Source organism: Drosophila pseudoobscura, chromosome 3 (assembly GCF_009870125.1).
Source record: "Drosophila pseudoobscura strain MV-25-SWS-2005 chromosome 3, UCI_Dpse_MV25, whole genome shotgun sequence".
Classification (NCBI taxonomy): Eukaryota; Metazoa; Arthropoda; class Insecta; order Diptera; family Drosophilidae; genus Drosophila; species Drosophila pseudoobscura.
The window spans coordinates 14,403,099-14,425,684 of NC_046680.1; the positions used below are offsets into that span (position 1 = coordinate 14,403,099).

Here is a 22,586-nt window from a genome sequence, read left to right on the forward strand (position 1 = left end):
TTATTAAATATTCTTTAATTTTTTTTTACCATGTTTTTTTTATTAAAAACACACCAGCGATACACCTTCGTTCTTTTCTTTTTATGGTTTTTAAGTTTTCCGTTACAGGTTGATACAAAATGCTATGATCGATTTTAAGTTCTTTAACTAATGAGCGCTAAAACAAATTCATTTGGGACTTGGCAACAACACAATGGGCAATGATGGCGGATTAAAGCAGACCTCCGACTCTGCTCTGTCGGGAACTGAGCTGAGTCGGAGGCCTGGCTGCAGCTAACACCAAGAGTTGTCCATGACCATTCCATTTTAATAGTTTTGAAGAGTTACAAATTTGTTGTTCTGTTTGCTGTTGGTTTTTACGCAAGCAATCGCCCACTGAGGATGGCTGGGTTGGCGTCTACTCTTCGTCGATGGTTTGGACTTGCTGTTGCTGCTGCTGTTGTTGGTTCTTGTGATGTCCACGCTGGTTGCGGTTGCGCTGATTGCGATTGTCCCGTCGCTGGCCGCCCCAGTTGCCGCCCTGGTTATTCTGGTTGCGGTTGTAGCCGCGGTCCCCACGATTGCCCATGTTGCCGCGCTGGAAGAAGTTGCCCTGCTTCATATCGAAGACCTTCTCGTTAACGTCCACCAGATTGGTCACCTTGTCGACAAACTGCATGGCCAGTGCCTGGAGGCGGGACGGCTCTGAGCGGTGCATGACCACAGTTTCCGAGGGGTCGTCCAGGCTGGCCATCAGCTCCTCGTTGATGATCATCTTGCTGATGATCGAGTGGACCTTCGGGACGGGCAGCTCGTACATCTGAGCCAGGGATGGTATGCTTATGGAAGTGTAGACATTGGAGTACGTGAACAGATAGGTGCGCAGCGACTCCTCCTTGATGAACTTGACGAGCATCTCACGCACGCGATCCGACTCGTAGAACAGATCCCACACCTTGGTGTTCATTTTCTTGTTGACAATAAAGTTGGCGCAGGCCTGCCAGTTGCCGCAGCGCATCGCCTTGGCGGCGGCCACAACGTGCTCCCTCATGGATTCGGGGGGACCTACCAGGGATTGACGCTCCGAGGAGCGCAACTGCTGGTAGAAGGTCTTACTGATCATGCGACGGCGGGCATCGAACTCGTGCGCAGCAATGTAGGGAATCTCCAGCAGCATGGCGGACACCAGATAGACACACTCGAGCAGCTCCAGATTGATGTGCATGTGGAATGGCATCTGGCGCTGTTTCTCAATTTTCTCCTGTTCGGCGGAGCGTTCGTGTTGACGCTGTGGCAGCAGGCCCTGAGCCAGCAGTTCCTTGGGCTTTCCGGTGACCATCAAGTCCACTAGACAGTGATGGGCGTCCTTGACGTTCTCCTGACGGAAGGCACACAGACCCAAGTTGGCCATCATGCGGTTGTACAGGATACGCGTGGCAGGATCGGCGGCATCGATGTTGTCCTGCAGATGAGACATGAGGACCAAGTCGCGAGCCTGGAACCAATTGTCGTGCATGGCATGGTGATAGATGTGCGCCAGGATAGCCCGAGTTCGGATGCGATCGGTGTCGTCCTTGGCATAAATGAACTTGCAAAGTTTATCCATCACGTCCACCGAGGTGGCTGTGGTGGCGGGCAGCTCGCCACGCTTCTTCTTGAGCACCTCCGGATCGAATTTGTAGTACAAGTGCTCGATCTTCCTCAAGTAGATTCTGCAGCGTTCGTTGGGGTTGCCGCATTGCTCGAAGTATTGCAAAACCAATTCAATAGTCTTCACCACGTTCATCTCGTCCTTCAAGCGGGAAACATAATCGTTTGAGTGGGGATCGCATTCCTTCAGCAGCTTGGTGAACTCGTCATCCAGACGCTCAACGGCGGCCAGTGGGCAGCCACGGATATAAAACGGAGCCGTGATGTATTCCTCGTGCTCCTCGGCGACGCTCTCGCTTATGCTGATGTCGGCGTTGGCCAGGAGCAGCTTCATCATGCTCTGCATTACCTCCAGCAGCAGGGCCCAGTGCTCCATCTTCATGGGCTCGGATATCTTTTGATTGTAATCAAAGATGGCTGAGATAATGTTGAAGTGGATCTTCACCGAGACGGGCACGCCCAGGTTGTGCTGATCGGAGATGTCTCTCAGCTCGAAGAGCAGATCGATTTGCAGGCGACGATCGGTGCGCTTCTTGCCACGGGCCGACATGATCTCCACTAATTTGGCCAGAACCAAGGGAATATCGATCTCGGCGTCCTTTTCAAACATCTTGGGCTTCTCCACCACATGACCCTTGACAACCGTCTCCCATTCGCCATCTTCATCATCTTCGGCACGCTTGCGGATCTTCAGCTTCTGCTCCTTCCGCTTATCCTTCCGCTTGTCATCGTCTCCCTTGTCTTCTCCCTTCTCAGTGGATCTCTTCAGGAAACGCTCACGCATATTTTGGTACTGGTTCTCGTCCTCGGAAGACTCGGTTTCACTCTCCGAATCGGAGTCCCAATCAATGGAATCGTCCGAATCCTCATCATCGGCGGGAACCGACTTGGCGGGAGCAGATTTGGCGATCTTGGGAGCAGTCACCGACGCCTCCTTCTTGAATCCCGCATAGCTGTCATCAGCAGCCTCACCCGCATCGCTCACATGGGCCTCTTCGTCTTCAGCTTCACTCTCCTGGTCGGGTGCTTCGCGGAAGCGTGACAAATCCTCCTCGAAATCCTTGATGTACTTGCGCACCTTTTGACGCAGAGTGCCCAGGGACTTGGTGTTGTTCTTGGACAGGTTCCTTCGGCCCTCGCGGTCCTCCCAGATCTCGTTGATGAAATCCTCCAGTTCCGCCAGGCAGCGAATGTAGAAACGAGGCGTAATGCCATTTTCCTCCTTTGAGATGACGGGCAGGGCCTTGGTGTAGGCGCGCGTCAGGTCCTCGAAGCTGCTCAAGGTATTCGGTATATCCTTGATCTTCTTGTGGTTGCGGATGGTCTTGATGATACTGGTTAGGTTCTCGTACCGCTTCTCCTTGGTCGAGCGAACCACGCGCTTGACTTCCTCCTCATCGTCGCTGAATTGCTAGGGGAGGGGATGGGCAGATGATGATGAATATTTTGCCTCAACTTGCTTCCTCTTATACTTACAAAGGCGGAGGCTTTGTTGAAGTTTGGCGCCTGGACCTCCTCCTCACTGGACTCGGATTCCGAGTCGGAACCGTTGGCAAAGAAACGTGACATGTTGTTTAGTTTCTACGCAAGCCGTTTGTCTACACTGCACCTGGAATGACAATGTTTTAATATCCACAGCCACATAATTTGGAACGGTGTTGAGGTTATGTATAAGCGGCCAACATGGCGTTTTGCAAAAAATGCATGCCACAAATTTGCCAATGAGACGTACAACCCTGTGTAAAACTACAATTTAATTCACTGCCGGCACGCTTTTCGCTAGTCGCGCAACCACTTGGCATTGTCAGAACACACGTTAAATCAAATAAACTTACTATTTTTACAGCAAAAAAACGATGTCGAATGCACAAGACATCTAAAAGAGAGGAGACGACGCGTTTTGATATATTTGTACGTGATTTCTTAAATATCGATAAGTATTTTTAAAAGTCACGATGTGTGGAACAGTTATTTTCATATTAGTTTGTATATTAATATATTTCCAAAAGATGAACTTACATTTTGGCATAAAATAAATTTCATAGGCACATATTTTAGTGAGTGATTAGTTTTGGATTTAAGAATTCAAGTCCATTTTGTACAGATGAAACTTTGAGATACCCGCATCTCTGCGATATGTGCTATCGATAAGAAAAGTGCCGGGCAATCGCATTTATCTAAATATAGTGTATTCAAAAATATGGGCAAGAACAGAAACAAAAGTTGTTTTTTTATTTGTAAAAGTATTTAAAACCAAATTTCAAACTGGTGGGGGGGTGCCTAACTGTGGCAACATTATAGCCGGCAGCATGTTGCAGCGCATGCGTCTTTTGTACTACCGGCATTTCAGAACCAAACAAGTTCCAGTTCCCCAAACCCCACCGTCAATTTGGCGCCCATTCAATCCACGGATCATTTGGTATGCGCGTAAGTTTTTTGGCCGCCAAACGCTTTCGCGCGCGCCAACAAGTCGCATGCGTTCCCTCCTGCTCGGACAGTTTAAATCCAGCGAAGCCAACGTCCGGATAATATACTTAATTCAAATGAGTGTTTGCGATATTCAGGCGTTGAGGCCAATATCCGGTTGATTCGATTCAAGTGCCAAAAAGAATTCAATAAATTTTGTTGAACTCTTCCCCCGTGTTTGTCCGCTCGTGTGTGGTGTTGTAAACAAAATTTGGCCAAAGTGCTGAGCGTGTTCGTGTTTCCCACTTAACATTACGCTCTTCCGTATCCTGTCTGAGAGTGCCAGTGGGGTAGGGAGTGATGCCGATGTTCGCGCGTGTGTCTGTTTTAAACACGGAAAACACTTTTCCGCAGATGTAAGCATAATAAACCATAATTGCAAATAGAGGTAAGTGTGTCGCAAATGGTTAAATTATAAATCGATCGGTGGCATCACTTGTCTCGCCTCTGGTTGCTGACATTCCAGTTCTATTATCCGGGAAATGGATGTTATGTCCGTGCAATAAATTCACTTGCACTTACCGACATTTGAATCGTGAATACAAATAGTGCGGGTCGGGCCTCGATACTGAAACAGGAAACTGAGGGGAGAAGGCATGAAACAATCAACTGCACCTAAACTGCAGTCGTCCGTACGGAAAAACGGATATATGCATTCGCATAGCAATCGACAGGAACGGACCTCCGTGTCTGGCGGTTCTGTTTCTCTTTCCGGTCCACTTCGGCTTGTGTTTATTCCGTTTCCGCCTTTCGTTTTTTTTTCGGATCTGGGTCTATAAATCGTTGACTGGCAATTGTAAAAACTAGCTAAAGAAATTTGCATCTTAGTGCCATTTTTCTTATTGATTGGATCGCATCGTTTCCATATGAAGAAGTACACTCGGAATCCTTCCATATGACATGAACATTTCAGTGGAAACTACTTTTTATCCCCATTTAAGACCCAAGGCCATTAACGTTTCAGTCGAGCCAAAGTGTCGGAAGCCAGAATCTTGTGTTTGTGTTTTATTTTGGGTCTCGGGAACACCCTTTTCATGCTGCAAGCCAGACCACAAGCCAACCCCAGAGGAAAGCTCCCAAGTTAATGAAAAGAAAAAGGGAAAACCGAAACAACACAATCTCCTGGCCACTTGAAAATGCACAGAAATAAGAGAAATATGGCATGGTGGGAACGGTCTACGAGATGCCAAGGGGTGGAATAGTATAGTATGGAAAATGGGACACTAAAATGCAAGTGCAAGCGCAAGTGCAGGGACGGCATGGCGCGTGCCATTTATTAGCCTTTGGCAGCACGGGCTCAGGGGCACAGGCCAGACAGGCAATGACCATTAACAAAAGCTACGAGATCAGGGTGGAATCCCAATGGTTTATGGCGCTTCATTGCCCAATTGTTGTCCCTTCCACCTACCACCGTCCAACACCCACCCACACGAAGACTACGGAGTCCCATTCTCCAGCGTAATATAAACGAGGGCGTGCTTCATGACACGATCTAGTCCATCTAGTCCGTCGAGCTTCAATTTGTTTACAATTAACGGACGCGACAGCAAAACAATCTAACGAATATAAACAAATAGCCTGAAGACCATGCAAATTGATCAAATCGTACCCATCCCATCACACCCATATACATAGCTCCCTATTTCGTGGATTTTGTTATGTTTTGAGATGCCTACAATAACTGATAGATTTACCCTGCCAACATTTTGCTTGGCAAATTTTGTAAAAGCAAATGAAAATCGTAAAATCTCATCAATAAATTCCTGCAATTGCTTTGGCGCCTACCAGCGAAAAGCTCAATTAAAGACAAAGTTTATATGGTATAGTTTAATGGTAATGGTAATGGTAACGGTAATGCCGGAAAGCAGGAATACGTTTATCGAAAGGTGGCCCAAATGGACAAACATTTGGGTTGTTCGAGTGAACAAATCCTCGCAGAGATAAGGACCAACCCAACCGCCTTTCTGGCTACCTTTGAGTGTGGATTCAGTGCCATGAAAAAGTTCACCCCTATAAATATGTTTTTGCACGATATTTATGTATTTAGGTTGCCCCTGATTTATGTTTGGCCACATGCCTCTCGCCCTCACAGAATAATTTGATATGCATCTTTGGGGCTCCTCCTTTGGTGTAGTTTATGCATAAAATACGAACCCGATCTGGAGCCTGTTATAGCGCTGCCTCCTCGCACTACTATATCTCTCTATCTCTGTGGGCCGCATTACATCTGCTAAGACAAACTAATTTGGCCACGCTAATATATACGAATGACAGTCGTTTAATTTCAATGAGTCATAAATTTTTATAATCCACATTCGTGGGGTCTCGCTGTACGAGCGACGCGCGTGTTCTGTCTGCTGCACACAGCGATGGCGGCATTTAGTGGCACAGTCGGCACTGAAAGTCTAGCAACCAACAAGGGCGGCTAATTAGGAGGAAAAAATGAACTGTTTTCAGGTGTTAGTCGCAAGGGAAGAGGGCACAAGGGCCCAGGGCCGTAGTGGAAACTGAAACTTTAATTGAAATGTAAGAGACCTGTTCTGTCCTCGCATTCTACTATCATTTTTCTCTGTTTTTCTCTGTTTTAGTTTCGGAAAGTTGTTGGACAGGATGTTCGTGTGAGAGTTTCATTTAACCAAACAAAACACGTCGTCAAATAATTCTGTTTGCCTGACACTTCAAGTGTGGAATTCATTTGTGAAAGGACCCGTACCCATCCCCCCAACTGGCCGGGACTTATTCGACTTGATTTTGGTCTTTGGGATGGCGATGGTGGGAGAGAACCAATCACCACAAAACACCCAAGTAATGAGGCGAAACTTGTCAAGAGTCTCTGGTCTGGGCTGTTCCTTTGTCTTTCACTCGGTTCGTACTTTGGCACTTTTCCGACTTTGTTGGCTTTCTGAGCGACGGCGAGAAGATTGCTGGCCAGGCCATTGTTGTCCAACTTTGATTTAAATCAGCAGCGGAAGCAATCTTGCTTTGTTTCTGCAAATGGCAAATGATTTAATTGGGAAAGTTCAAAAGTAATATTCATTTATATTTCTCATTCGTGAAGTACAAAGAAGGTACAGCAGGTGTATAGTACGATAATAAATTTTCTTAAACAGCTTCTAGAGCCATTTCCATTTGTGTTTCTAAATACCTGGATTTGGGTGTCTTTTAAAGATAAAATAGAGCCATTATCGATCAATCTGCCATCACAAGAATATTATTTTATTTGATTTCCAATTTAAAATGATATCCTTGCAAAATGAAAGTGCAAATAAAAAAGTACCAGAGTGGGTCTCCGCTCCTTCATCTTCATCTTCAACTTTCAGATTCCTTTCTTTGCTTTCATGGAGATTGATATCGAAACCTTTTGTGTGTGAACGATTTGTGGACGGAGGAGCACGTGCCAGTGCGGGGATTAAAAGTATTGTTTTGCCCTGCGGCAGATGACGTCTGCAGAAAACACATCGATGATGCGGCAGATACGAAGGCTGCAGTTGGTAGACTGGATGTCCTTCCCCTCCTCGCAGTTTACAATGATTTGGGCCAGTGAGCAATTAGCCTTATTAGATTGTGCGTAACACGAAACCGCAGGGTTGGTCCTGCGCAAAAGCTTAAATTTTTAAAGGGGGCAGCCTTCCCGCTGTTGTTGTCCTTCGGTTATGAATTACCATCGTTCTGGTGCGCTAGTTTTTCTGCGGATTCCATCTCATTAATTAACTAACCCGTAAGTGAACTAGACGTTGCGAATATTGTACTTTGGCCTTTGGCAAAACGCTTTTGATAAGCGCTCCGCCCTCGGAATTAATTGGAATGCCAGGCGAACGACTATTCGCCTTCTAATGGGAGGAGGAGTGTTGGCACTTGACTTGGCTCTCAGCGCGAACTAATTTATCGTTTGGGGTTTCTACCAAATTGGATTCACGCAAAAGTTTGAAGACATAATCTCCCAAAGCTTCAAGTAATCCTTTAATTTATGATGGAAGCTCATAATTCGAAATGCGAGCCATTGCCTATGAAATCCATTCCATTAAGTTGTATTTCTTCAATAGCATCCACCAGGACTAACGGTTGCACCTGAATCAGAGAAGATTCCTACAGGAATTCCCCCGCTTAATTGATAAACGACAATCTTTCTTCCTTCCCACACTTTTCAGGCATTTAATGAGCTCGCCGGGGAGCATCCTCTCCGCACCGTTAGCACCTCATGTCAGCTGTCATGTAATTTAATACAAGTCGACACCCACCACCCCCACCCCCATCCCGATCCCCACCGTCGTACTCGATACCAGCACCAGCACCAGGACCAGGAGCAGAGGCAAGAGCAGGAGCCGAGGAAAGCACCCAACCAATTAACTGGGGGCCATTCAGCTCAAAATGGCCCGTGACGAAGCTGGCGGCGGCGGCGGCGGCGGCGGGGGAGGGGTTAGACAAATTACAAAATGAAAATGATATATGTGCTGATGTCCACAGGCCTCTGGAATGGGATGTGGGCCAGAAGTGCGGCCATCTAACAAATTTATGTGTCGAGGCGTCGGCGATGGCAGTTCCACTTCCGCAGGGGCAGGGGCAGGGACGCAAACTGTTGCCTGACTGATGAAGCCGCTCGACGGCCGACCCGACTGATGCTGATCCGAGAAATGTGTCAACAAACACCCATAGATGGCCAAAATCCAGAGGCGTGGAGAGGAGAGGAGAGGGGGGCACAGATGAAATTAAGAGCTTTGAGGCGAATGCTGAATTATGCAAATTGCTGGCATTTATGTTCTGTTCTGCTTCATCTTGGCAAACAGACAGGGGAAGAAGACAGGAAGAAGCAAGCTGCAAAATAAAAAAAGCGCGGCATAAAATTAAATTTAAATTGATGAGCCTCAAAGTGGCAGAGGAAAACCGAAATTGCCAGCATGTGAAAAATTGAAAGAAAAACGTGTGAAGGAAATCCTTGGCAGGATTTTGGGGTACATTTGCTAACAGGAAGAGTAGGTAGTACTACTACCTGCCTCTGTTACCTCCAGGGAAATTATCCCCGACTTGGGAGAGATCAAAATCAGCATTTCAGGGAGCTGCCAGGCGATCGATTGATCCCTAAATCTTCTGTGGCAACAGTTAGTGTATGTTTTCCTCTGTCTCAAGAGCCACACAACCATTTTCAATTCCATTTTGCTTTCAAATTGTCACCCGCAACAGCAATCGAATCGCTTTTGTCCAGTCGAGGGCCATTACTCAAGTGTCGTCCCCGACATTATTTATATGACCAAAGGACTTTCTCCCGGAAAACAAAGAAGAACATTTGAAACGAGAGGAAAAATTGGCACTTTTTAGCGTACAATTATATAGTTCCTGAAAATTGCAGCAGGTTATGGAGCTCAAAATGAAAACGGATGAAGGAAAATAAAGTGAAATGCAATAATGAAGTCTCTGACGTTCAAAATGATTTCATTAAAGCGCCAGAAAAGAGAGCAGAATTTCCATGCAACGTGATAAAAATACAGAAATGAAAAACATACAATAATGCTGCTGAAATACATATTAAAAATACCAAGCCAAACTATTTTATTTCATCATTTTTGCTACAACAAAAATGCGGTGCAAAACTTTTTTTGGTTAAATCATGGAAGCGATTTGCTTTATTTTCTGGCAACTGTTGCGTGATGGAAAATAATGTGATATGCCAAGCGAAAATTGGTCTGTTCGCACTCCTAGTTATGTGTATCTATGTATATACGAGTATGTGTGCCGGAAGGTTTTCCGACAGTTACAATGGCTGTGCTTTGTTGTAAACTAACTTTCCATTGCGACACACTAATGCACTATAATTGGGCCTCAACGAGGGGCCAGAACACCATCTAATTGTACCAGACAGGACTAATGTTCGTACAATGTTCCTGCATGGTTATTAAAGGCAACGCCTATGCGGGTACAGCGATATGCAATTTAAAGTTTTTGCCGCATTGATTGAGCAGGGTCGGACCATTTTCCCCATCGAGTGTTTATCCCTGCCCCAAAATGGTTTGGCATTCCTTGTGTTTGGAGTCCGGACACTGCTCTAATGATAGGTTCAAAGCAATTTGCTGTGACAATCGATTTCGGGCCCAAAGCCGATGGAATTTCATAAAAACAATGCCTTGGGGCGATAATTTATCTAGATAATGACAATCAAAATTGTTGGTCCTTGTTCCTCTTAAAAATCTTCCTCTAGGCCTGCTCCCCTCCCCCCCAACATTAAGTGCGAACAGGCAAAGCGATTTGCAGGAAGGAAAAAACACGAAAATAAACTGAAAAAAAGAAGAGGAATGCCGAGGCGATGTTAAACGGATAAAATTAAATATAACTATGACAATGTATTTTAATGGCTTGAGCGGAGCTTAAATTTGATTTTTTATGACCCGCTCCTCTCCTCTCCTCTCTTTAGTGGTTGCCGTATGCCCGAACATCCTAGTGCTTGGGGATATCCCATCCACAGGGTGGTGTCTGGCATCGTTAAACGGAGGATTGGATTTGCTTTGAACATTTAAAGCGCCTAATGAAAGGAAACATGTATTCATATTCATTGGATTATTGAAACGACAAGCGAATGCCTGTAAATTCCGTAAAAGCTTTGGCAATTTTTCAATGTTTTTTTCCTGAAAAATGATAATTGTATTTGTATTGTTCTTTCATTATTTTTGAGTGAATAAATAAAAAAACAAACAAAACCCATTATTTTGTAGCATACAACCGTGCGCAAACGCCGCGTATTCAATTACATGCCGCAAAACAAATGGCCCTCGCAAATCTTTTGCCAAAGCCTGTCCCCCCCTGGTATTTTGGTATTGCTGTTCTGTTGTGTTGTGTAGGCAACGCATATTTCAGGAAAAACACACACCACCCATACGGGGGGAAATGGCAAAGGGCACGACCTACCTATCCACCCGTTCTGCGCTGGAATCCGCGTTATTTATTCCAAAAAATATACATTCCTTCGGATGCCACCCACGACAATCCCCCGAACATTTGCAGGCGACTTAACTGCATTTATTTTGAGACGCACTAAGTCCCAAGCGACTGATAGATAAGATTTCTGCTCTCCTCTCTTCTGGTGGTGATCTCTTTTTTCTGCCCGAAGCGTGTGTGGGGCTACTGTTTGCCGAAAGTTAAGATAAAAGTGCTGCCCCTGGACGGAGCTGGGGGGCAGGGGGTTTTAAGTGGCTTTGTGTCCTGAACTACTGATAAATTGCATTGATTTATCAAATGTATGGACTCTCATACTCCCATACAAACATCACCACTAACGATTGAGTACAGACCAGGAGGTATCCTGGAGTGCAAAATAGGGATATATCTGGGAAGTATTCAAATTTCAACTTTTTTTCTCTAGTTTAAAGTGTAGAATCTATCTATATTCTTAATATTGTTAATTCTGTTTGATGTTTGTTGTCTGTACCCCCTCCATTACCATCTGTAGAGGGTATCCAAGGGGTCGAGCGGGAGAGCACACTCTTTGGAAGTCCATAGATACGCATTTGACATCCAGATGGTCACCAGATAAGCGGACCTCTGCAGGCCATCTCCTCTGTCATAAATCACAACAGTTTGTCTCTTTTGCCGCTTCGTTTGGTTCCTTTTTGGTGGGGGAAACGCCAGTTGTAAGCCAGTTATTGATATGGGCTAACAGGTTTATTTGTCAGCCTAATGGCAGACAGACCGAAAATAGCTCAATTTTCGTTAGAATTACGAATTTATTCATTGTATTTACGATGCCCCATGCCCCATGCCCCCCGCAGACACAACTCATATTCGATGGACTTAAAACGGAATAATTAATCACAAGGTCCCAACAATGTCAAAATTTCAATTAGCTAATTGTACAACAAGTGTATCAGAACAGACGACGCTACCCTACCTTCTCCCACACTACGCACTACTCCTGCACTGCTCCTCTTCTCCTGTTAACCTTTTAGCTACGGGCCAAGGGGCAAACTGAACAGTTTGCAAACAGTGCGAAAGTTGTTGACATTTTAGCCCGTTTCGGGTTTGAAACTTGGAAATGCCAGGAAATATCAGGCAGGTCTTCTTCTGCCGGCCCAGCACTTGGAATCACTTAATTAATTCGCCTTTGTTCTGAAACTTCATTTACATTTTGGCCATTTAAGTCATTACAACAGTCGCGTCGTAATATTCGTAATTGGCAGACAGAGAAGGTCAACACAATGAACCTGATTGCATATTGCCACAGCAATATTGTGAATCCGTCGAAGAACAAACCTACAGAAATTGTACAGAAAGCCATACAAATAATTGATTTGAAAATGAAAGGATTAATACTACTATAGTGCTCTCTGCTCTCGGGATGGGATGGGATGGGGTTTACCGGATCGAGAGTCCATACAAGACATCCAAGGGTCCAAGAGCATTCATGACGGCTCGATAAAATATTATTTACCATTAAAAATGATGCGACACACTAGCAGGGTCTTTTTATGTGCTATCCAATTAGTCACAAGCTAATTGCTGTAATAAATTCATTAAAAATCAATTTTTATCAGCAGGCTGTATACACGTAGAACACCATTCACACAAATGGCTGGCAGAACTTATGGGAGGAGATCATAGTGCCAACTGAAAACTTTGCCATCGCTTGCTCACCTCAAGATTAAGTTGTGGCAAGTTTCCTTATCTCATCCTCGAATCGACTAGGACAGAAGTCTTCCAATTAGCTGTGCAAAAGGATCCAAGTGTAATTTCAAGTTTCATTTGAAGTGGTTGCCCGACGGAAAGATTAAATGTAATTGAAAATAAATGGAATAGTTCAACAACATCAGTAGCTCCCAGTCAAAACTAACACTACCTGGAACTGCCACAAAAGGACACACTTTTCTCACGCACTTGCACCTCTCGGGGTATCCAACAATGAGAGATTTGGCATATCTGAGAGACTGTGCCACGCCACTTGGTGGCTGCTTCGGGTCTATGCAAAACTGTGTTAATACAGTCATACGGTTCTGTTTTCAAAGAGATCTGTGTTTATGGTCTTCCATAACACCTTCAATGGCAGACGGCTCTATGCCGGATTGGACAATGGAAGAAAAAAGAGAGAGGCTGCCTTCCTGGGCGGAGCAAATGGCAGACCATTCATATTTTTAGTGCTAAGAAATGACAGGACAGTCGGCCAAAAGAAAGGGTAGAGATTTCAATTACACAGACTTTCCTTTCTCGCTGGATCTTGTGGCCGGGTCGTGGGTCCCGCGTCTGGTGGAGCCATTGAAGTTTTCTGGGGCGTCAGTTACGTTTTATGAGTCACTGTATATGGGCTGTATCTGTGTGTGGTTAATGGCTGGGAATGTAATGACACGATGTGCATTCCTTGGAGTGGCATCTAGTCCATAAATCTGTAACTTAAAGCTTAAAGCCCTTTGCCACTCCAACCCAGAGGTTCTGATGCTTCTGAGGTTTGCTCTTGGCTTTAATTGAAGATGTAAGCTTACACGCGAATGCTCTGAATTTTTGCCCCAAAAGAGAATGCCGAATTAGGATGCCAGGGGAGCCAAGGGAAGGAGCCGAGCGTTTATTTATGCCCAAAGAGATTAGTAAGAGTGCATTTTAAAACAAAATTTTAGTGTTTGGTTTAAGTTAAAACACTCTCAGAACAGATAACAAACTGTGTTTAATCGCTTGAAAAATACTCACAATATTTAAACAATAATCGAGAGAATGCCTCTGAAAACCATAAGAATCGAATGCCATATAATTGCATTTTCACGTATTTCAGCAACAAAATCCAATTGAATGATTCTATGGTACAAATTTTGGTTTGTTTTATTCTGTTTGCAGAAGGACAGCATCGCATCGAGTGCAGAGATCTGTGCAAAATGCAGAAACAAGCAACGAGCAGCAGGCCATGCGAGGAAATAAATTAATCTTTTATGCTTAAACAAATCCGGTTTTTCCGTCGAACGAGAAACAGCATTGAACGGAGCAGAATCGTACGGAGTCAGCAGTATAGCAGGAGGATATACGGATTCCCCGATGATAGCCAACCTGGTCAACGTCATTAGCAGCATCGCCATCGAGATGGACTCGGGCATGAACACGGACCAGCATAAGACTCTTGACATTGACGCGGGGTCGGGACTGAACGTCACGCAGGCTCTCTGGGAGCTGGCGGTGGCAACGGCCACTGGGATGCCGCCCCTCATCGAGGGCCTTGACAATGGAAGCGTGCCGGTGACCGAGACCCCCTATGTGCCCTACGGCAGGCGGCCGGAGACCTACATTGTGCCCATCCTCTTTGCCCTGATCTTTGTGGTCGGCGTCCTGGGCAATGGGACACTGATTGTGGTCTTCCTGAGCGTGCGGCAGATGCGGAATGTTCCAAACACGTGAGTTCAGGCATAGCAAAAGTATCCCCACCCTGCAAATGGAGGTTTAAGCGAACATGCGAGTAAAAGTGGAAGCAAAAAGATACCAATTATTCTCCGATTTGCAGGGTATCTTCATTGACTAGACACCTTAACGTACCAGAGATGGTAAAGAGATATTCGCATACGTTTAAATTCAATCTTGGTGTGATTACAGGATATCAACGAGTCCACTTTCGTCTTTGTGGGCTTGTTGGAAAATGAGTTTTTGATTTATGGCAAACTTAAATTGAATTTAATTGTATAAAGTATGCGCAATGGACCAAAGTGTGCGCCAAATTATGCATGCAAGAGGCGAATGTCACGAGTTTCCCTGAAAGTTATCCACCACCCCCTTTGGGGCCACATACGCCAACCGCAACGTGGCTACCCATCAGTTAATTAAGTGCTCGGCTGGGCCTGGGCTGGGCTGGGCTGGAAGGACCGGCAGTGTGATGATAATGGTAATGCTGTTACGTCCTCCTCCCAGAATTTACTTAAAACTCCCCTACGCACATGAATCGATTGGCAGCTGTTGAAGCATTTGCACAGAGAAACAAAATGGGACACGACACTCGTATTTTGTACCCCCCCTCCTTAGAGCCAACTAATTAGTCATGTCTGTAATGTGTGCGTGTGTGTGTGTGGGCGGGCGGTTTTTTGTACTGCATAAATTGTGTGTCATAAATCAAGTTATTGTGCCAAGCCATGCCCTCGGAGACAAATATGATTTTCAGACGATAACCTTATGTCGCCTTGCTTTGGGGGAGGCCACTGTAAGTGGCAGCTGGAGACTATGTATGTATGTGGTGGAGGCTGTAAGCGAGTGTTGGAGAGAGAGGGAAGGCGAGAGAGTCTTAAAGGGCAAACGAAGATATGTAAGTAACTGTTTAAGAACAGTCGTGTCGCTCAGTTTGGTCGTGTGTAGTAGCATGTATCAGAGGCGCTGCTGGACACTATGCGGTGGAGGGCAGTGTAGGCTATAAAGAGTGAGAGGGAGTTGTCTTTAAGAGCAAATGAAGTAACTGTGACTTCGCTCAGCTTGGTGAGAAAAAAAGGGCCCAGTGGCGGTGAGAGCTGCTGAGACTGTACGAAAGAGCAGGCAAAGGGATTATGCAAAATAGCAAAGTAACGGTTAACGCACAGTGGCAATTATTTTTTTGGGTAGAACAATTTTCATTAGCTTTACATTTGCACCATTTTGATGAGGAATAGACTGGAAATTCACTCTCTATTTACCACTTAGAACAGCGGCAGCTGTGGCAGGCACTGTGTCTTCAAGAGAGCCGCCGCTTTGCATGGAACCGTTACTCAAGCGCACACACCACACTTCACTCGAATTAACTTGTCCACATTCGAGACAGACGAGCGGGGGGGAATGTAGACAACAAACTAAGCAACGTTGGAGGAAGCAATGAAATGATGGGAAAACCCTATTTGAAATAAGTCAAGCCCCATGCACACATGTCCTGGGCACTTAAAACTTACTGGCTGGCACTCTTCTGTGCAGCCAAAAGCTGAGGGAAATGTCAACTGATCAAATTACGCTGAAATTGCATTTCGTAGTCAAGCCAGACCCTACCGAACCAACCCGAGGGCCGAAGCAGACCGTTATCGGCTTTAGAGCTCGGAGCCACAGAAAAGTAATTTGGTGTTGCATTTCCGGCAGCAGAACGTGGCTAACAAAGTGCCACATGCAGCTTATTTATGGTTGGCGGAGAGGTTGGATAAAAGCGAAATTACTATATGAGATCACGGACCGAATTGCCACTATGCGCAATTTATTTGCTGCCACTGTAAGAGACGAGCTTAAGTGTGCCGTGCCCTTTGTGGGGGGATAGTGAGAATGCAAAAATCCTTGCCAAAAGATAACTGCGCTTAACTCTCAAGCCTCTCTTACTCCTTCTCTCCCTGTCTCTGCTGTAAAAGAGTGTGTAGGCATATGGCACCATTTTCCACTGCTTCCTCAAGCAGTCCATTCCCATTCTAAGAGAGAGGGAGAGGGAAACTCATTTTGGAACAGCTCTGTTCTAGACTTAATAAAGCTTTAGGCTTATAAATCAATTTAATCGGTCATTGTACTTGCCCCAAGTCAGCGACAACTGTCTCGCAAAAATTTGCCTAATACTTGGCCCCCATAAATCAACGATGCGCAGAATTTTTATCACACTTGAAGGAGCACGTGCTCGTGCTGGAATCCCTAACCCCTAAAATTCAGCCAAAAGCCCATTGCAAAGTCAGCCTGCTTATCTCAAGAAGTAAAACATAAATCTATTGGGGGGCCGCCTTGACTTGACTTTAAATTTCAAACACACATAAATTGTCTCTTCCAGCTATATACTTTCGCTGGCCCTGGCGGATCTGTTGGTCATCATCACCACCGTGCCACTGGCATCCACCATCTACACCGTGGAGTACTGGCCTTATGGCAGCTTCTTGTGCAGTCTGTCGGAGTTCATGAAGGATGTATCGATTGGGGTGTCGGTGTTCACACTGACAGCCCTCTCGGGCGATCGGTACTTTGCCATTGTCGATCCATTGCGAAAGTTTCATGCTCATGGTAAGATATATGAAGAAGAATTCCCCAATGTAGAACGAGTAGCTACAACACTTTTACGTCTCCTTTCAGGAGGCGGTCGCCGGGCCACGCGCATGACCTTGGCCATAGCGGTTTCCATTTGGCTGTTGGCCATCATCTGCGGTCTCCCAGCCCTCATCGGAAGCAATCTCAAGGCACGTTTTGCCCTAATAATCCGAAAATTAGTCGTTAAACTAATTTCACTCTTGCCACTCTTGCAGTATCTTGGCATCAACCAGGAGAAGTCGATTGTCATCTGTTATCCCTACCCGGATGCTTGGGGCGCTAACTACGCCAAGACAATGGTCCTGTTGCACTTCCTGGTCTACTATGCCATCCCATTGGTGATAATAGCGGTTTTCTATGTGCTGATTGCCCTGCACCTGATGTACACGGCGAGTGTTCCTGGCGAGATGCAAGGAGCTGTCAGACAAGTGAGTATTTGTTCCCTTCCAATCCTTGAGACAGTGGAAACCCTTCAATTTCTCTAGAAAGAATTCCATAAAGTGATATACATCAGTAATCTCAAATAAATAATGATATACGTAACTTCATAAGAGTGAATAAACTGAAGAAAACTTTTTCCAACTACTTTTTTACCGACAACAAAATTGGCAAAAAACTTTTCCACTTACTCCACTTGAGTGGAATTAAATATTTATACGAACTTACGCAGAGCATAGTTAATAAATTACATGAAATGGAGGTACATATATAATACGTTTTCAGCACACTTTCGGGTGACAGCAATGAATGCGAAAGATACCCACATTCTGCACTATTCTGAGGAGTTTTGATATCGCCATCCCCCCCTTAAGACTCTCTCTTTGACGAGGCACGGGTACGAGGGCCATAGATAAATAGATTACGGATTCGTAGACCACATACACATTAAGGGATCTCGACTGCTTTACGTTTAACAGAAGATAACAGCGTTTATCCATTTGGTCTTGTTGCAGGTTCGAGCGCGTCGCAAAGTCGCTGTGACTGTGCTGGCATTCGTTGTCATCTTTGGCATTTGCTTTCTGCCGTACCACGTCTTCTTCCTCTGGTTCTACTACTGGTGAGTGAGTGCTTTTATGAACTGTGAAAGGGATTTATGCGGAGCGGCTGGGGAGCTGCTCATTCATGCATGGATGGAAGAGTCAATTTGTCATGCGGATAAAGAGGAGCCTGCCCCCAGCCTCCCCAGCCCCCGGGGCACAGGGGGACGCGTCCGTGTGTGTGGCTGGGACCTGCGGATGAGTAATGTTGTTGCCGTTTGTTCGACACTTGTTAGCACCGACAATGTGGATGCGGGTGGAAAATCAATTTCCCCACTGATATCTCCATTACAAGTCAACGCTTCGTGCTCACGTGTGTGTGTGTGTATTTACTTGCAGGCCCACTGCCCAGGAGGATTACAATGCGTTCTGGCATGTCCTGCGCATCGCCGCTTACTGCATGTCCTTCGCCAACAGCTGTGCCAACCCGGTGGCCCTCTACTTCGTGAGCGGCGCCTTTCGCAAGCATTTCAATAGGTACTTGTTCATTCACATCACTTCAACACCACCACCACCACCACCTCCAACTCCAGCAGCATGACAGCATGCCCAAACGATTACCAATCACCCGGTAACGATTACGATAACAAACCAATAGATAACTGTAAGCCAGTAACGCAACTGTAAGCGTAAGCCAACTGCAATTTGTATCTCTTAAAACCAAACAGAAACATTACTCAAACTCAAACTCCAACCAAAACCCACAGAACCAAACGAAACTTGAAACAACCACAATGGCCATCACATATCATATCAAATCAAATCATATGCCAGCTGGGAAGACACTTGAATTGAGTTTGAATTTGTTTTGTTAACCCATTCGTTTTTTATGTTGCATCTGCATGAGTTCGTTTTCAGTTGGTTTACCCATTGATTTGTTATCCTTGGGATTCAATGGGATATGTTCAATAGTAGATTTTGATCGGGAACTGATTTATCATTCCTTTTTCCTTTGAAGAGCTCTCTATAGTCATCTACTTATTTTTTTTTCATGACCTAAGCACAACCTTGACTGTTGATGTCTATCAATGGAAGCGTTTAATATCGGCTACCGATAATTGGAAAGAGTACTTCCACTGCCACTTAAAATTCCGTTTAAAAGTAACTGTCTGTCGTGGCACTTGAATGTAATCAACATTACGTTAACAGTCAAGCCAAACCATTGACCAGATTGCCATCAGAAATTCTTAGTTTCTTATACGCACACCCACACACACACTCACACTTTATAGAAGAAGACGAAAAAAATACACTCCCTTCCTTTTGGTGGCGATTCTATTGCATTCCCATTGGGGCATCTCCTGCAGATATCTGTTTTGTCGCGGCGCGAACGGACGCCGCAAGAAGCGGAACCAAGCGAACGACACCTTCTGCATGCACCGGGACACCTCGCTGACCAGCACCGCTTCGAAGCGCTATCAGTCGCGTCACTCCTGCTATCAGAGCACCATCCGCAGGTGAGTCCATACAAGTGGTCCTTTGGCCCCACACACGCCCCCCCAACAATCGAGTACTGATTGCCCTTCCCGTTGACAGCTCCCGACTGCAGGAGACAACGATAGCCATGCTGCCAAATGGGCCCCAGGGCCCGAATGGCGCCCCTATTTCAGCCGTAGACCTAGCCGCTTGCCAGAATGAGGCGACGCGGGGCTACGATTGTTTGCCACTGAACGAGTACGGCCAGCGGACCAGGCCCCCCCTAAGGCAGCAGCAGTCTCTATTGAATTAAAACGGCAGCCCAAAGCTGGCCCCAAAAAACTAGTCTTTAAGGGAGTTTACAGGAAGGCAAGTCGGGCAGGATACGAATCACCCGACTTGCGGAGGAACAAATAAAAGCTAACCAAAAATTAGAAAATACACATTCAAGCTGAGATTAATTTTGCTTTAAATTCTGTTCTATTTTTGATAGCGCACTCACATTAAAATATATGTACGCTGGGCTCCCAAACGGTGTCCAAGCCACAAAAAACTTTATTGATCCCAAAACGTTTTAAGGGAAAACTTGCACTTAAACAAAGTTGGTGACCCCCCCGAATTGTACATACTTCCTGCACAAAAACACCGACGTACATAAACACATATAGTTAATGCATGGATGTGTGTTTCTATGTGTCTAGTCATAGGGTTAAGCCCCCACGTAAACCGTGTCTGTCCCACATTAAAGTATTGGCTTTAAGCGAAACTATTTTACGGAGACATATATTTTAAAATGTGTCTGTCATTTTAGGATTCTAGTAATATGTATAGTGTAAATATATTTGTATGTGCCAGAAAATAGTTGCAAAATAAATGTAAACTGTGCGTTGAGAATGTTTTTACGTTTTATTTGCCTCTGTCAGTGGCAGGCAGCCAAGGCTCTCGGCGGTGACTTGAAAGGAGATGCGTTGGCATACAAGATTTTATGCCTGGAAAAAGTCATGGAAATTTATGGGAAATTAAATTACTGAGAACATCCTGCGGAGCTGCTGTGGAGCACCGCAACGCACCGCACCCCTTGAGCGAAAACTTTTGGTCATTCATATGCGAGTAAACACAAAGCAGAGCAGGACAGAGCAGAGCAGGACGGTCGCGACCCAAAAAGAGAAAGAGAAAAAGGGAAAAAGGGAAACTCCTTGTGGAGGGCTCTTTTTTCGGTTCTGCAAGGGACAGGCCCGCAGATTAATTGGTTTGACCGCCAGCAGAAAAGGTGGAGTCGCCATAATCTAGTGTTCGCATCGCAACAGTCCCCAGAAATTTCTGGGTTCTTTTCAAAGTTCGTTGCTCGGTTTGCCTTTCTATTTAAAAACGATTGGATCTGGGATGGGAAAAAGTTCTCGAATATGTCAAAAAGTCATCTGCAAATCGGGTTTCAGAGGAGATTGCACTCCAGAAGAGAGAGAGAGAGTATGAAATAGCCAAGCAATGGCTTTAACTTTATGTATTTATTTATGACATTTCGTACTTTAAGTTTCGTTAAGTTCAGCATTATAAACATCTATAAATAGCTACAGGTCCACCTCAGAAAATCACTCCCGTTTCCTGAATCAATTTCCGGGAATTCTGCGGACTCCTTTGGGGCGTGCCACGTACGTCCCAAGCGTAATGGGCCATCAACCCAATAAGCTTAAATCGGAGGCACGATGGGCCTTATTCGATGTATTCGACCGAGACAGATGCAGAAATTAAATTAACCCATGAAAATGTCGAGCGCGTCGGGAGTGCGTTGATCCGTCAGCTACGTGCTAAGGATTTTCGTTGCCCATTCGCTGGGAGCCTTATCTTTGCCTTGGCAACCAACGACAGATATATAAATAAATGCCTTATATTTGTTATTTTATTTCGTCCCTCTCTGGCTGCTCATTTTTAATAAACCAACGCGGGTATGCCACTCGACGGAGCGACCACGTCAAGTTGTCATCAAGCCAAGCCAAGTCGAGGAGTGCTTATCCCGGCTTTATTAACTGTCCAAAGTGTTTGTCGCTCCTTTTGCGGGGCCCAGGACAGGTCCTTCCAAAACCATCCACAATCAGCTCAGCTTTTACTTTGTGTCGTTTTCTTTGTGGTCTCGAATTTCAAGTTTATTTTTGGTTTTCTTGAGATTGTTATTCTGATATTTTTCTATTTTTATATTTTGTCTGGGGGAAATTTAATTTGTGGCGCTCTGGGGAAACAACCGTTGATTTTTGGTCTAATTAGCAAGGCCCTGATCAATAAAGTGGAGCGCTGTAGCGTGGCTTGAGTGGACTCTCTGTTGTGGTGATTCATGAGGTTGTGGCTGGCAGCCAGTTGGAAAGATGGGACTTTTGGGTTAATTAATATGCAGAAATAGCAATGCAATGCAACTTCAGTTAATTAATGATTAAAGAGCAGGCTGTTTAGGCACTATCCACAGTTAGGAGAAACCAGAAAGGAGAAAGGCCCCAGGCTGACTCAGCCGGCTATGGCTGTTTATAGGATGAAGGAGGAGAAAAATAAGAACTCATTTTCCGATCCATTTTTGGAAAGCGAAATCCAAAACTGTACTTAATTTGATTGCTCGAGCTTGAATGGTTCATCCGCATCGATTATACTTACTTTATTTGTTTAGCCAATTAAGTAGCCGTAAGAGAGTGAATTAAGTTAAACGACCGCTAATACTAATTTAAGTAGCGCCAAGTGTTGCGACACTGGAAAGCCACACAAACAAATTCGAACACGTACAGGGTGCTGGGTGCTGGGGGGAGAGCAGAACATAATGAGGACAGGACCATGCCAAAAAAGCGGAACACACGAACACTTAGAAAAACACAGGCAAAGACAAACACAAACATGAAAAGCAATAACAATAATAATGCTCAGCTAAAGCCACATAAAGCATGCATATGTATGTATGTATGCGCGGTGGAAGAGAGGGAGAGAGCCTAGACAAGTGGCTGGAGACAAGGTATATTAAACAGAAGGTAGGCCTACAGGCAAATGCATGAGAATGAAGGAGCTTCACAGATGATGCCTTATAGCCTTACCTTCCATTAAATATATATATTT

General features: G+C 45.2%; 2 protein-coding genes across 3 annotated transcripts; one reads left to right on the forward strand and one right to left on the reverse strand.

The window, feature by feature from the left end:
• Positions 1-60: 60 nt before the first annotated feature.
• On the reverse strand, positions 61-3,620 carry eIF3c (eukaryotic translation initiation factor 3 subunit c). Its single transcript, XM_015184611.2, has 3 exons — positions 3,465-3,620; positions 3,106-3,238; positions 61-3,040 (listed from the first exon to the last, which is right to left on the reverse strand). The coding sequence occupies exons 2-3, from the start codon at positions 3,196-3,198 to the stop codon at positions 398-400; spliced, it is 2,736 nt and encodes a 911-aa protein (XP_015040097.2). The 5' UTR covers positions 3,199-3,238; positions 3,465-3,620; the 3' UTR covers positions 61-397.
• A 281-nt stretch (positions 3,621-3,901) lies between these two features.
• Positions 3,902-20,361, forward strand: CCHa1-R (CCHamide-1 receptor). Of its 2 annotated transcripts, none has more exons than XM_015184614.2 (9): positions 3,902-4,483; positions 13,897-14,444; positions 16,796-17,022; positions 17,092-17,195; positions 17,262-17,474; positions 18,000-18,103; positions 18,423-18,560; positions 19,391-19,540; positions 19,620-20,361. In XM_015184614.2, exons 2-9 carry the CDS (start codon positions 14,092-14,094, stop codon positions 19,810-19,812), a joined length of 1,482 nt encoding a protein of 493 aa, XP_015040100.2. In that variant the 5' UTR covers positions 3,902-4,483; positions 13,897-14,091; the 3' UTR covers positions 19,813-20,361. The 2 variants fall into 2 exon arrangements, with proteins under 2 accessions (XP_015040100.2, XP_001361197.4); XM_001361160.4 differs by having other exon boundaries at positions 3,902-4,451.
• The last annotated feature ends 2,225 nt before the right edge of the window (positions 20,362-22,586 follow it).

Coding starts and splice junctions, on each gene's coding strand:
- CCHa1-R (XM_015184614.2), top strand. CDS start 14,092: ATGATAGCCAACCTGGTCAACGTCATTAGCAGCATCGCCATCGAGATG. Junction 17,475..17,999: donor TGCAAGGAGCTGTCAGACAA/GTGAGTATTTGT, acceptor GTCTTGTTGCAG/GTTCGAGCGCGTCGCAAAGT. Junction 18,561..19,390: donor TTTCGCAAGCATTTCAATAG/GTACTTGTTCAT, acceptor CATCTCCTGCAG/ATATCTGTTTTGTCGCGGCG.
- eIF3c (XM_015184611.2), bottom strand. CDS start 3,198: ATGTCACGTTTCTTTGCCAACGGTTCCGACTCGGAATCCGAGTCCAGT. Junction 3,041..3,105: donor TCAACAAAGCCTCCGCCTTT/GTAAGTATAAGA, acceptor CCCCTCCCCTAG/CAATTCAGCGACGATGAGGA.